Below are 15140 nucleotides of genomic sequence, written 5' to 3' on the forward strand. Positions count from 1 at the left end.
ATATGACATTATTTTTTAGCCATACTTTTTTTGTATTTTATGATGTGAAATGATTTTTTTCTTTTCTAATAAAGTTTCATTACTTTTCTTTTAGATTTCTTTTAGATTTCTTTCAGATTTCTTTCAGATTTCTTATTTGACTTTTACTAGTTTTATTTAAAACTACATTATGCTTACATCACTTTACACTATAATGCACTCAAGCAAGATATTTTAAAAAAATACTTTAAATTACTGACGAACCAATACAACAAACATAAAAAATATCACCAATTATGGTTTGCGTTTCCAAAAAGCAATTGATTGCACGGAGCAATCTCCTATTTTTTCTTTGATCAAAGATGATACTTTAGTCTAAATTTATTGCAAATCTAAAACAGAGTTTTTCAACGCATAATTTAAAGCAAAATGAATTAAAGTAACGAGAAAAATTAGAGATATTAGGAAGATGAACCGGAAACTGAATGCTAACAAGTATTGTAAACTCTTAAGAAAGCTTCGTATTGAGAAGAGTGTTTTAACATCTGTTTGTCCTATTAAGTACTAAGTACCTTAATTTTTTACTCCAGATTTAAACGGTTTAACTGAGAAAAATATCATAGCAAAAGAATGATTGATTTGATTATAACAGAAGGTAGAGAAAGGAACTAATTGCCAATGGGTGAGTGGACCAGGCTTTACTTTAAGAGGGTTCAGCCGTTGCGCCGCACCAAGACCCATAAAAGTTTAGGAAGTTCATCCAACCATAAACGTTACACAAAATTTGGCTACTTTTATGACTGATGCAAATGTAAAATTGAGACAACTTGAAATAAATATCCGTGTTACTTACAGACTTAGAGTTTCCACACAGTCTATTTGCTAAGTTTATTATCATTTATATGTTTTCTTAAGACTGTTGTCTTCATGAAACAGTGAACACTCAGGTGATATTTAAACCTAAATCATTTAGGCATATTTGTAAATAGGACGTATGATCATGGACGTATGATCATGAATGTGATTAAATGAACATTTATGAAATTTATAATTTTGAAAAATTGATGAAGTTATTAGTTAAATATGATTTATATTATTGATAAAATCTGAACCTTGAAGTCTTTTTTTATTTGATTTGTAATTAGTTTTATTATTGCAGAGTTCCAACTACCATAGGTATATGTTCCAAATTGTTAGACGTTGTGGCTGTGAAGAAAACTATCAGAAGCCTAATAACTATCAGAAGAATAATAACTATCAGAAGCCTTTCGAACTTCTATCTCAACTGTCACATTCAAATTTAAAAAGTTCAATATTAAATTGAATTATGACAAGTTAATTGATATTAACTTTATATCCAAGTGCTTTGCCCTTTATATTCTCTAGTACTTCACAATATCATCTACAAATGAGTAATCATAATGCAAGATCATACTGAAGCGGAGGAAAAGTTATATTAAACTAAAAGCTACCGGGTTGTCTGCTAAACTATTTTCTAACACTAACCCTAATGATTGGACAAAATAGTACTTTGATTGGAGAGCGAAGCGGTAGCGGGAATTCAAATCTCCACGAATATTTGGTCGTTTTCGAGTCTTTTTTTTAGTCAACAGAAAAAAAAATCCAAAAGTTTCAAACTTTTAATGTTTTTTAAAAATACTTTTAACGGATACTGTTATCAATTGTAACAAAACAACAAACAAATATAATAAACTTGAAAATGGATTGAAGATGTAATTTTTCCATTTCTTTTAAAGCGGTGATATCAAATATGTACATAAAATTCTTTTGTAGACGAAAAAAAGAGTTTTTTAAAGATTGTTTTATCTTTTGTCTTTTTAACAGCTTATATTTTTTTCAAAAACTTTATAAGGATTTTTTTAAGTGTTTTCTTATAAAAAGAGCCTGCCCTTTCTCATCATTACGTAAATATTTAACTATGGATGCGATAGCTAATTACTATGATGTAACAAATATTCAATTAAGTAACAAAAGTACAAACCTTAAGTCAATTTTTAAGCGTCCTGGACTTGAAAGATATTTCAATTTTTAAAAACTATTCTATATTGAATACGTGACTTGGTCATCAATATCATATCTTTTTCATTCTTTATTTTTTAGATTTCTTTATCAAACAAAAACTTGCTGAAACTTAAGGCGTTAATGTTACCATTCACCTAGAAGCAATCCATTGTTGTTGCTATTATTTACTCGATGTTGGAATAAAAACTGTTTTAATGTTTGATTACTGATAATAACTTTCGTGAACTTCTATCTTAATATCGATTTGGCGCTGTAAACGACCAGAAGAATTCCTCCGATTAGAATAATTAAAACGAGAATTATAATGCAAATGATTATGCAACACTTTTTGTCATTTTTTTTGCGATTGGTTGGTCTTTTACTGACTCGATTGGGTTTTTCATCTTCGGTTGTCTAAAAGAAATATGTTTAAAATATATATAAAAAAAAAAAAAAAAAGAGTTGAAAAAAATTCTAATTCAATTTTAAAGTTCAAGGGCAAGTTATTCCGCTATTTCAATCTGCTGATATGAAATATCAGACAAATATTAGTTCTTTAATAGAAAGCTTTTTTTTTTTTTTTTTTCTTGATCGAGATTTACTCACTTCATCTTCCTCTTTGATATAAGAGGTCTCCTGATACTTCGGCGGGTTCTCAGATAATAAGGAGTAAGGTGGGAGAACATCATCAGCTGGAGTTATTGAAACTCTATATTGCCTACTTGTGGCTCTGTATCTCCCGTCGTGAGATGATATAGTGTGTACAACGCCTTCATCTTTTTCGAGATTTCTATCATTTGAAATGGCATTTTCGTTGATTACTATTGTAGTTATACTTTTTCTATCTTGCGTTCTATTCGCTTTTTGTGCAACGGTAAACTGAATTGGAGTGTAGCCATTAGTAACCGTGTAGGACCCATTTTCAATTTTGGTGAAACCTTCATTGGTATAAATCACTTCATCCTCAGGAATTTTTTGCATTTTCTCAAACTTACTTTTAGTATGCTCCTCTTAGTACTTTTATTAACCAAATGACGTTTACGTTTACGTTACCGGTGCGGTTTACGTTTTTATGTATAAAAGCAGTTGATATTTATATATTGTAGGTCAAAGAAAATTGATACGGTCGTTAATTAACGCGTCATAATATATTGTATTTATAAAATATACTTCGCCATGGAAATAAAACAAGGTTTCTATTAAATTTATATTGCTTTCTCAATCAATCAGTTAATTTATTTCCTCAGAAAATAGCGCTCAAAAGTAAAATAAAAAGGTTTATCCTTCTTGGTAACTTGGAAAAGAACTGTGTACCAAGTACAAGGGAAAAAAAGCATCGTAACGGTATTTTACGTTTGAGAAATAATTATGTTTCTTTCTATCTCTTTACGCTAAAAAACAAAGCAGTGTTTGTAAAAACTAGTTGAGTTGTATACTTGTGAATGCTACACAAGTTTCTTACTTATCTATTTAAAATTTTAACTGATTAAAAAGTTTCTATTTAAACTTTGTTTGTATAATTGACACAAGTTTACCATTGCAGTCATTAATAACATAAATATTCGTTTACAAATATTAATAACTAGTAGCATAGTTATAAATCAAACCATAAAAAATCATGAAAATGAAATAAAATTTGCTTCTGTCTTTTTATTTTTAAAAGAGGAAGTATCGATTATTTTTAATTAATATTTGAAAAACTACGACGAAGATCCGATACGATTGTCTTTGAACAGGATGTCAGACGTCTAAATAACTTTTTGTATTTTTGATAATTGCCTTGTGATGAATCAAATTATTCGTAATTTTTAGTTCACGGAGAAAATTGTTCTTTGTTTAAGAAAGACGTTTCTCCATGATTTCAAAACTAAAGTTAGACGTTTTGGGTAATTTTAAGTAACACCTAAAAAATTACATCAAAACTATGAGTAAAAATTTCTATATGATAATACATAAAGTTTCTCAGTTTAGTAACTTTTAATTGCTTGAGGTTATGTTAGGAATGTGATTAACTACATACTAGAGATCCTTAACGCTTTATTTTAAAGACCATTAACTCTTCATTAAAACTGTCGTACCTCAGTTAACTGCAGTTTTAAACATTTATTTGGAAATTTCTCTGTTTTAAATCAACTTTATAACCAAAAGAAATGCAACGAAAAAAGCGTTAAAAATGAATGGATCACTATATAATTATAATAATTAATTCAAAAATAACTCAATATAACATTAAGTATCATACAAAAATGCTAAGCAAAAAAAGAAATTTTCGTATAAAAATTGTAAAACTAAATACATGTTAAATACTTTAGAATTGTTAATTTGCAAAATTCAAAACATTAGATACACTGTCAAAAAATGGAGAGTTTTAAATGTCTGAACACACTGAGTCACAATTAACTAAATTAAATTCCAGTATTTAAAACTTCCTATTTGAATTTTTTACTTTTTTTTGTAGACAAAAAGTATAAAATGAAGTATACCAAGAAGCAAACAGAGAAATTGAATAATTTTTCTTTTTAGTTCAAGGTAAAATTTATAACATCATTAGGCAACTTCAATACTGTCTTGCTTGTAATCATTTGGTGAGGCTTTTTCTAGCAAAGATCCATCAATATACTTGAGTACATTGAAACAAATAGTAAATGCCACTACCACTCCAATAATGGCACCAGCAAGAACATCGGTCGGATGGTGTTTATAGTCTGATATGCGCGACAAACCAGTAAAAAAAGCCAAACAAGAGAGAACCACCTGAACAAACAGTATTGGAATGGAACATCTTTTTCGTTGAGATTTTGAAAATGGGTAAAGTTGGAGGTACAAAACCATAAATGTAGCACAATAAACTATTAATTGAATTAAAAATAAATACTTGTATTATCACCACTTAAATCATAATATTTTTACTTTAAAAAGATCATCTTTTAAAAATGAATTTATAAAAAATGTTCTTACCAGCAAAAGATGTGTGACCTGAAGGGAATGATAATCGTGCATCTTTTAGTTTTCCTCTATTTGCTTCCCGACAGAAATCATCACCAACTATAAAGACCTTATTCCCAAACTTAGAACTGCAAGTCATGTTCAACCAATCAGGATCACACAGAGTTAGGTAATGAGGCCGTAGCCGACCAACAGAATATTTCCCAATGTCAGTTATAAACATTGTTATTCCAGCTCCATAAATAAAAATGAAAAAAGTAAGCAAAACATGTCGCATGACTTTTATTAAAAAACTCCTGGAAAGCACTTGTTTCATTCTAACTTGCATTTTAATTACTTCTACTGCAATAATACATACAGGATAAATTGTAAAAACAAAGGCAAGCAAAGCAGCAACAGTCACAGTATCTTTTTTCAGTGGTCTACTTATGTTTTCATCAAAACAAAGATATCCTTGCATATATGGTTTTCCAATCTTGTAGAATATTAATACTCCAACTCCAAATGAAAGACACAGTACAATATTAACAGCAAGAAAGACATATTTACAAGCAGCCATAAATTCCAAAGAGTTTTCTATAAAAAATTAGAACTATGTATACTAAAAGCACTAATTTTTCAATTATGGAAAAATAACTTGAGATTGAGATATACAATATGTTACTTAAAATTTATTTTTGAACTTCAAAATTATTAAATACTTTAAATATTGTTTATAAATATTAAATGATTTATTTTCCAGAAAAACTTCTATTACAAAAAATGGCTTTACCTTTTTAATTTGTTATTTCTTATGCTCTAATGTCATATCTGAGTTGTTATGATCTTGATGGACAGTAAATTTCAAAAAGAACCATCTTGGTTTACTATGATCTAGAATATAAACAATCCTCTCTCAGTAGTTCTTGTCACAAAATGGATGTAGAGATGCAGATTATGACAAATTATTAACTAGAATAGAGGAATATTGTCACCAGGATTTGACAAAAAATATATCTTTTTCATATTTCAACTTTTCATCTTTTTACAAAACCAACCTTTAACACATTTTCTTAAAAATTTAAAACAAAAAATTCAATAATGGTAAAAAAAATCTAGCTTGCATTCTGATATGAAAATTCAAAATAAAGAAGAACAAGTGGTTACTTTTTAATCCAAAATACTTAAAAACAAAAAGTGAATTAGAATATTTTTTGTTAAAAAAACTAGAGGTTTACAATATTTCTTAATATAAGTCAAAAATTTTTCATATTTAAAAAAAAAAAAAAAAAGAAAAGTAGAGTATAATAGTAAAATAATGCTATATAAATTGCTTTAAAAGTATATTAAATAAAATTTTCTTTTTTCCAGCTTGCTTTAACAGTATATTAAACTTTATAATGTTTAATATACTGTTAAAGCAATGAACTATTGACATAATTTAGAAAATATTGTTGTTGAGTTTAGAGCGTATATTAACTTATTTATAACACATTTAACTTATTTTACAATGAACAATTAGTGCGTAAGTAATATACAACTTGCAGATGTGCAAGTACTTATATTGTAAAATATTTATTTTCATACTTTACACATAACCTCAATGTTGTAGCAACTTCATTCTAAAAATATATATTCCTCTTAATAGCTATCAAATTTATTAATCATACAAATACTTACCTTTACTATCTGTACTTTTCTGACAAGACCACACTTTTTTTTCTTCTTTTAAAACGACCAGTTTTAACGATAAATTAATAACTCAATGTTGTTAATTATACGGACGGAGAGAAAGTGCGAAGGCAGTCATTTTTAAGGTAATTATTTATTAACAAGGTAATTAAAATAAAATCCCCATTACACACTTTTTTTTTTTATTTAAGAAACCTGTTTATAAGAAACTAGTACTAGAAGTTTCAAAATCTTAAGTTAGTACAAAGTTCCTTTTCGATAAGAAACTTTCGAGGAATATTTTCTAAAATTTCACCTACACATCTCATCAACATAACACGAAATTGAAACAAATTATCTACAATGGAGAACAAAAGTTTAAATGTGTAATTAATTTTCACGTGCCATCGAATGGAATTCAAAATTAAATGAAAAGGAAAAAGTTTTTATTTAAAATCAATTATATGGAAATTTAATTTCAGCCATTAATTTTTAAACCAAAATACATATAAATAAGTTTAAATAATCTATATTGTAACTTTATTCATTCGTAGATAAGCGTAAAAAATGGACAACTTTATTTAAATATAACTTCAGTAAAAATATTAAACATCGAGACCCCTTTGTTTGTATTTTCTGTTTCTTTGTTTGCTGAAGAAAGTATATTCGGATGTAATGAATGTATGAAACGATTTAATCAAACGCAGGTAGTAAAATACATGAAGTTTGGTGCCAGAAATTAAAAGAAAATAAGTCGTCTTGTATTGATTCAAAAGGTGATATACAAACAATGACCTGCTCGATAATGTAAATGTCATCGATAATGAAGTGAATTTTGTCACCGAGAAAATCTTAAACTCTGTACAAATAAGCGAATCTAAAGAGATTAATGACGCGAAGAACAAAAAGAAGGGTCGTTGTGATGCCGATAAGCGCCGATCGTATACTAATCGTTTCAAGAACAAAGTATCACGGAATGTGATCACTCGCAGTTTGATAACGACGTAGCATTTAAATATGGTATTGACAAATCCTTAATTTGATATCTTGACGCAGAACTTGATATCTTGACCCAGTACTAAATATGAACCCGTTTTCAACAAACTAAACGATAAGTTTGTTAGTGCACGAATAGGTTGAAGGTTTCAATTGTATGTTTATGCATAAATAAAAATGAGAAATAAATGCGAATGAGATCTACAAACAATTACATCCAAATGCTGAAAAAAGTGCAATCACCAGATTTATTCGACTCTTCAAAGTCAAGTTAAGACGCGTGCAACGAAAGGAGCAGGTCGATAGAAGTAAATACTTGCCGGAATTAAAATTTCATACCCAACTTCGCGAAGGCGTTATAAATCAGGTATTGAAAAATCATTATTTGATGACAAATGGGCAACTAACCGTCAATTCAACATTGATCAAATACACATGCCGTTCAAAGTGGATCAGAAGAAAACCTACAATGTAAAAATACAAAAAATTGATCGCAGAGATTATCGAACCTGGGTGAGCCAACCAAGACCAGGTCTCAGCAAACGACAATGCACTCCTCAAGTTTATATCTCACTCGATGAAAAGAAATCTTATCATAAAGACATTGATGTTTATTGGCAACCAGGAATTTAATCACCCATTGGGTAGGAAAGACTTATCACCAACTGGTTGATGGTTGATGAAAATTCACAAACTCGGTGGAGAAGTTTCGAAAAAACTGGATGCTTGATTTCGGCCGATTTTTCTTCTCATTAAAGTTGAGGAAAGCTTTTTTTAGTTTACATCCCTTTTTTTTTTTTTATATATATTTCAAATCAACAAATCGATCATAACGCCAAATCAAGCGAAATGTCATGAAGCAAATAAGAAGACAGTTTATTAGTTGTGGCTAGTGAAACTGATGAAATCTTGTTTCACTCGCTTTTTTTTACAAAGGGTTCTAGCATATAACTTAAATTAGGGATTCAAAGGTACCCACTGGATTATGTGAGCGATACCGCTCTTGCGTTAGAAAGTAAAAACTAGTATTAATTCTAGATCAATGGCCAATCGAGCTGATGAAAAGTATTTCAATTTCAAGCTAAATCAATTTGGCGAAACCCTTGAAACCTGTTTCAGAAAAATATGTGTTAAAAGTTTCAATTGAAAAGAAAAAATATAAAGAATAAACTTCTCCATCGCAAATACTTTTAGGAATCTTTGTCAAGAGGTTCTTGACATAACAAACACCCATAACAGCTTCATTATGAAACTGGGAATTAACGGTAATGGTAGCTTCTTACAAGTAAGTTTTGAAATCACTGAAATTGTATCATGTTTATCACCATTAAAACGTTTCTTTACCAATCTTTTGCTGAAGGTACAAGATAAAGTTGAAGTTGTTGAAGTTGAAGTTGAAGGGTCAGTGTCTAGTTGCCATTAAAGAAAATCTTTAAAAAAATTGCAAATTCTGCATTTGTTGTTACAGTAGATCCTACTGAAGTAAAAATCTCGAGACAGCAGATAAACTGCAAAACGTATGAAAGGTTGCCTCTATTAATCTCACACGCAGGATCCGATGGAGTGTCAAAGAAGTTTTTTCATTTGAACATGGCTGCAGCTTAAATATTTAGAACTATGTTTAGCGACAGTAAAAAAGGTACCACATTTCAGTAGAAGCAGCGTATTAGTTTTTAAAGTGTTAACTTTGCTAAAGATTTTTTATTAAAACAAAATTAAATTATGTAAGTAAAAAATAATAGTCATTTTCCATACTACTCAATTATGTTCGCGATTGACATCCAAGAACTGCGAGTGGCATCCAAGTATTGAGATGTTGCAATTTAATTTACATGATCTAAGATGATTAAATCACGATAATTTCTGGAGTAGTCAAATCTACTTTTGGTCATCTCAATTTGACATTTTTGGCAAATTGAGATGACCAAATCTACAATCATTTTTTTATAAATATTCTAACAAAAACTCTTTATTTTTTTGTTTGGTTTCGTTTTAAAAAATAATGCACGAAACCTGCATCAAACAAATGAAACCGGATTAAGTAATAGAAATGAAGAGTTTTGAATGTTGCTGAGGAAAATTTTGTGAATACCTAATAAAACAAATAAATAGTATTCAAAACTTATGCCGAGATATATTATATTTTGGCTTTTTTTAATTTGTACGTCACTTATTTTATTAGTCAGGTTTATTACCACTATTATTTTTTGACTTTCTTTTGTGCAAGTTTAAAAAAAGTCAGCAACACTGGACCCAAGGTGGTTTCATCACTCGCTTACAATGCTAAGTTCAAATTCATTAAAAAGTTAATTCCCCACCTACCATCCTCTTTTTTCTTTAAAGTATTTTTTACTTGCAAGTTGTTAAAGATTTTGTCTGTTCGTTGAAGATTGTAAAATCATTTTTTTAGCATCTTTTTGCATACAACAAATATGATTTCAGCATCTTCTTGCATATAATAAATCAGATGGATCATTATATAGCTTGTAGAACTAAAAGTAAAAAAGAAAACAGCATACATTTGAGAAAACAATAGTTTTGAGTTTTTTATTGTGTAAATTCAACAACCCCTTGGTTCACGGTGCTGAAAAACTCTTTATAATTGGTCAAACAACAGTTTTGTTTGGCAGATCTAGATTATGTTTTGGTACCCTCATTTCATGCTCTCAGAAACTGTAAAAAAAGTAGTATACTTTAGTTTAAGAAGGATGCTGTGGAAATTGGATTGTTTGGCAACAACAATACATCAGCGATAAAGATAACTTGGATTAAAGAGCCTAATGTTCTTTTTAAGGATCTTGCAAAGAGAGGGATGTGACATTATGGCGGAGCAGTGCATCAATTTTTATGCTAAAACAACTTTGCGTTGGGGATTTGCTAAAACTATAAAGACGATGATGTTAGAAATGATAATAATGATTGATAAATGAATAACATTGAAATTTCTGCAGTATAAATGGTGGCATAGAAACTCTTCAAGTATATGAGGGCATAGAAACTCCTAAAGCGTAAATGATGACGTAGAAACTCCTTAAGCATAAATGAAGCAATCAAAATGCTTGACAAACCAGTATATTTGATAAGCAAAGAGAGCTTAGTCTCAATTATAGAGAAAATTGAGAATAAAAGAATTAATTGCGAAAATGCAATGCTTAAGAAAAGATTATTTTCTATGACGTGTTTTTACTTGTTAATCCTAGATATTGTTTTGTCAAAAAAGGATTTGCAATCAAATAAATGCTTTCTTCTGCTAAAACCCTTATGAAACGCTTAAAACACTTATGTAAATGGCTTCGTCTTAAAATAAAAAAAATTCTCTGTACCATTTTATATGTAGAAATTTCCATTATTTTAAGTCTTACTCCATTTAGGTCAAAGAAATAGAATCAAATTTCATCATTGCTTCATAAATAAATATGAATATAAATAAATATAAATATAAATAATATAAATAAAACGTCAACATAATCTATACTATAATAAAAATTCACGGTCTGTAAAAACCATGTTTAATTTTAGGGGAGATTTCCAAGAAAATCCTTTGTAGGTTTGAATATATATATATGGTTGAGCAACTATACAAAATTTTAAGATAATTTAATTTTGCTCGAGAGAATGACTGAATTTTAATGTTTTGCTATTCACGCAACAAACTGAAGAAAGATGCGCAAAGCGTCTAACAATGATTGGTCAAGGACAAAATTACTTCTGCACAGCTAGAAAAAGAAATCAAAACTTGCAAAATGACATTTAAATGATCCAAATTGCATCATGAGTGAATTACCACAAAAGAAGGATCATCTATTGGTACTATATTAAGGCGGATTTCCATGGAGCGAATTAATTCGTACGACTCGATTTTTTTCGCCACTAATGTTTCTGAGCGTGCGCACAAAAATATTTTTTATCGCTTGGCGATTTTTATCGTTTCGCAAAAAAGTTGGATAGATTTCAACTTCATTTGTGGCGAATTTATTCGCTTAAATAAAGAACCAATCAGATCCTTTAAATCAATCAATCAGCAATCGTGTTGAAAATCAAACGTTTGAAAAACAAACGTGTGAAAAACAAACACATCAAAATAGTTGAGAATAAAATAAATTTAAAAATCCCCGATAACAACCCGTTAATGGAGTGGTTGAGAGACAGAGATATCTCTCTACCACTAAATAATGTAGATTTAATGGTTTTATTAAATGCTTCGCAATATACTTAGAATCATGCTGCAATCACGTATGAAGTTGTTAACGAAGTTGTCGAAAGTGAAAGAGACTTTCGATAACGAAACTTGTCAACCAGCTGAATTTGATAAAGATATTTTTCTTGAAGCTGTTCGTAAGTTACCAAGCTTGTGGGATGTAAATCATGTTACATACAAAGACAGGACGGTGAAAACAAATGCTTGGAAAAAACTTGGATTGTTATTTAACAAAGAAGAGGACTTTCTTCAAAAACAATTAAAAAACTTGAAAGATACATTAAAGAAGTGTTTAGACAAACGTAATCGTATGACAATATCAGGAGCAGCCACCTCGAATTTACTAAAATGTAAGTTTTTTGATCAGATGGAATTTTTGCATGAAAAAAGTGCTAACAAACCAACCGAATCTAATGTAGATATTGTTCCAGATTTTACTTCGTCATCATCATTTCACTCACAGTGTAGTTTTTTACCATTAAGTCCAAGTAAAAGTAGTTGTGGTAGTGACTTAATTCTAACTGGAACTCTTAAAAGATTAAACCATTCCAAACAACCAATAAAAAAGAAAGCACGGGTCACAAATCAAAACAAGGAGTCATTCTCACAATTGTCTCAATCATTAGTAGAGTGTGACAAGATGTTAAAAAAGACGATGGACGATGGTGAAGACGATGAAACTACTCTATTTTGTCGAAGCCTTATTCCGATTATGAAAGAACTCCCATTGAAAGAAAGCAGACGGGCTATGATAAAGATAAAAACACTTCTTTTCAATATGAAAAACGGTGAACAAGAAGAAATTTAGGTTAATATATATATATATATATATATATATATATATATATATATATATATATATATATATATATATATATATATAAGAAAGAGTTAGATTGTAAACAATATAAAATCATAAATAAAGACAAGAAAAAAATCAGAAATAAAAAAACACATCACCATACGTATTACTATAAATCAGAAAATGATAGAATTTGTACTACAGAAGATGCTAGAAAGATACAGAAAATGCTGGAATTTATATCGAGTTAAAATTAACATTTAAAACCACATTATAAATCATTAACAAACAAATCATCAATTTAATAGCAAGCCACGCAATCGTCCCCAAATGTTCTTGAGCTTTTCCACTATATAATTACAAAAATTAGTCAAACTATTGAATCTGAAAAAGCTGACTTGACTTTCAGAGCTGACTTGACTTCCGCTTGAATAAATAAAAGATGGCGTATAACATTTAAAAACTCGTTTTTATTCTTGTTTTATTCTCGAAAACTTACTAGGAACTTACTAAGTATTTCGTTTAATCCTGGTAGGTACTTAGTAGGAACTTACTAGGATTAGCAGGAAATTCATAAACGTCATCTGCAGATGACGTTTATGAATTTCATTAGTCATGACTAATGGGAAACTTAATAAGTTTAGCCGTATTAAGCGAAAACTTACTAGGATTAGCCGTATTAGCAGGAAGTTAAACAGATTCCTAGTAGTATTAGCCGATTTTTTTTTCTCGGGAATGTCTACCATAGTGAATTCGTATTTAGCATTACAAACTGCTAGAAGGACAATACTATGCGTTTTTTTATAGTTAAAATATTCTGACCGTCCATTATGGGGAGCTTGCATAATAATGTGCTTGCCATCTATTGCACCTATAGCATGCAGAAAATCCCAAATATTTTCAAATTTTTTTGCAATTGACTTCCATTCATGTTTTTCTGATGATACATGTGTAGAAAATTTCTCTCTTTCAATGAATTCCAAATGGCTGCACACGTTTCCCTAATAATTCTACTGATAATGGGAAGCACTGATTCTGTAACTTGCAGCAATAGTACACTGAGCATCGGAAATAAAAATTCTGATTCGGCGAAAAACGAGCCGCGAAAAAATTCGCTTTGCACGAAATAATTCGCTTCGTGAAAATCTACCTTAACTCAGCCAAATAACTGGTGACAATTTCCAGTAACTTTAGGTAACATTTTTTTCTTTTTTAATAGTTTTAAATCTGGTGGAATCAAAAAAACTCTGAATTTTTCACGCTGTCAAAAGTCAACATTTGTAAAGAATAAAGGTGAGTTTCCACTTATCCGTTTAGCTACGGGAACGGGAAAGGAATGGGAAAAATAATCACGTGAGCATGCGCAGTTTGTAATTTAATTTCCCGCAGCTTAGTTTTTCCCATCATATGTCTCGGGAAAAGGTTAATCTCAAATCAACTTTTTCCCGTGAATAAGCAAATAGCAAAACAAGCAGCCAATCACCTTGCTACAATTTTCGAGAAATAAAAACAAAAAAGTGTAAAAGTTTCCAAGAATTTCTCCATTTTCGTAATTTTGTCAAAAACCTTAATGTTTTTTGGATAGCTAATATATTCCTTAACCAACAAAATAGTCCATATAGCAATAGAGTTTTCGTTTATTATTCTTCCTATGGAAGTCGGACTTATTCGAAACATACCAGATAGGTCTATTTGTGAAGTGCCTCCAAAAATGTATCTCAAAGTGACCATTACTCGTTCATTCGCTCTAATTGTCTCGCGTCTGAGGGAAGATTTTGTAATCGTCGGTGCAATTAGACTTAACAAATGTTCATACTTTGTAGGTTTCATTCGAAAAAACTTAAAAAAGAATTAGTGATCAAAAAGTTGCATCTTTTATAAGTAAATTGAATGCTCCTTTTGTTTTTCTTTCTCTAAATAATTTTCTTACCCAGATACTTTTTTTATACTTTTGCCTTCTTTTGAATTTTAAATAATACAGTAATAACGAATGTAAAGTTCTTCTGCTAAGAATCGCTAACACCGCCATTTTTATTATTTAGCTATCATTACCAATGATATATATTAACTAGATGTCTAACTTCGCAAAATTTCCGTAAGAAAAAGTGGAGCATGTTTTTTAAGTTTTTAATTCCGGTAGCCGTTTTATTTTAACTGACAATAATGAATTTTTGTTTTGCTTTGATTTATTATTGCGTCATTTCATGCTGGCAAAAATTTCAGGCTGGTAAAAAATTCGTGAGTTAGATATCTAGTTAATATATATCATTGATCATTACTTAAAAGTGAAAGTTAAAGTAAAGCAAGTTGGCCAGTGCAAGTGGAAATGAATATCCCATCCGATCTGTCCAAATTCCTTTTTTTCCCCATCCCTTTCCTTTTCCCGTAGCTAAAACGGATGAGTGGAAACTAACCTTAAGATACAGCTTCAGTTGCAAGAACTTGAAAGAACTAATAAAATCATGTTCTGCTTGAAAGGAAACACTTGAAAGACCATCTCATTATGCTTGGAAGATGAAAATAAGATGAAGATAGGATGAAGATGTA

The 15140-nt window shown here is 29.7% G+C and overlaps 3 protein-coding genes and 1 pseudogene across 4 annotated transcripts in view; 2 read left to right on the forward strand and 2 right to left on the reverse strand.

Annotated features, from left to right (window-relative positions):
- LOC145192594 (trace amine-associated receptor 5-like) overlaps positions 1-88 on the forward strand; it is a 2945-nt gene extending 2857 nt beyond the window's left edge. The window contains exon 1 of the mRNA XM_080069887.2: positions 1-88. This exon is cut by the window's left edge and continues 2857 nt beyond it. The gene's annotated coding sequence lies outside the window, so the exon portion shown is untranslated.
- Positions 89-957: 869 nt separating this feature from the next.
- Positions 958-3084, reverse strand: LOC149894620 (uncharacterized). Its single transcript, XM_090096866.1, has 2 exons — positions 2608-3084; positions 958-2415 (listed from the first exon to the last, which is right to left on the reverse strand). Exons 1-2 carry the CDS (start codon positions 2980-2982, stop codon positions 2251-2253), a joined length of 540 nt encoding a protein of 179 aa, XP_089952992.1. The 5' UTR covers positions 2983-3084; the 3' UTR covers positions 958-2250.
- A 1091-nt stretch (positions 3085-4175) lies between these two features.
- Positions 4176-6744, reverse strand: LOC145192449 (phospholipid phosphatase 1-like). 2 transcript variants are annotated; one of them, XM_090096852.1, is made up of 4 exons: positions 6607-6744; positions 5720-5820; positions 4960-5523; positions 4176-4850 (listed from the first exon to the last, which is right to left on the reverse strand). In XM_090096852.1, exons 3-4 carry the CDS (start codon positions 5504-5506, stop codon positions 4549-4551), a joined length of 849 nt encoding a protein of 282 aa, XP_089952978.1. In that variant the 5' UTR covers positions 5507-5523; positions 5720-5820; positions 6607-6744; the 3' UTR covers positions 4176-4548. The 2 variants fall into 2 exon arrangements, with proteins under 2 accessions (XP_089952978.1, XP_089952969.1); XM_090096843.1 differs by having other exon boundaries at positions 5720-5898; positions 6607-6725.
- Positions 6745-8635: 1891 nt separating this feature from the next.
- On the forward strand, positions 8636-12599 carry LOC149894621 (uncharacterized; annotated as a pseudogene).
- The last annotated feature ends 2541 nt before the right edge of the window (positions 12600-15140 follow it).

This window comes from Hydra viridissima, unplaced genomic scaffold (assembly GCF_058129835.1).
Source record: "Hydra viridissima isolate aposymbiotic clone 2 unplaced genomic scaffold, HvirCarnegie_v1 scaffold_1, whole genome shotgun sequence".
NCBI classification, from domain to species: Eukaryota; Metazoa; Cnidaria; class Hydrozoa; order Anthoathecata; family Hydridae; genus Hydra; species Hydra viridissima.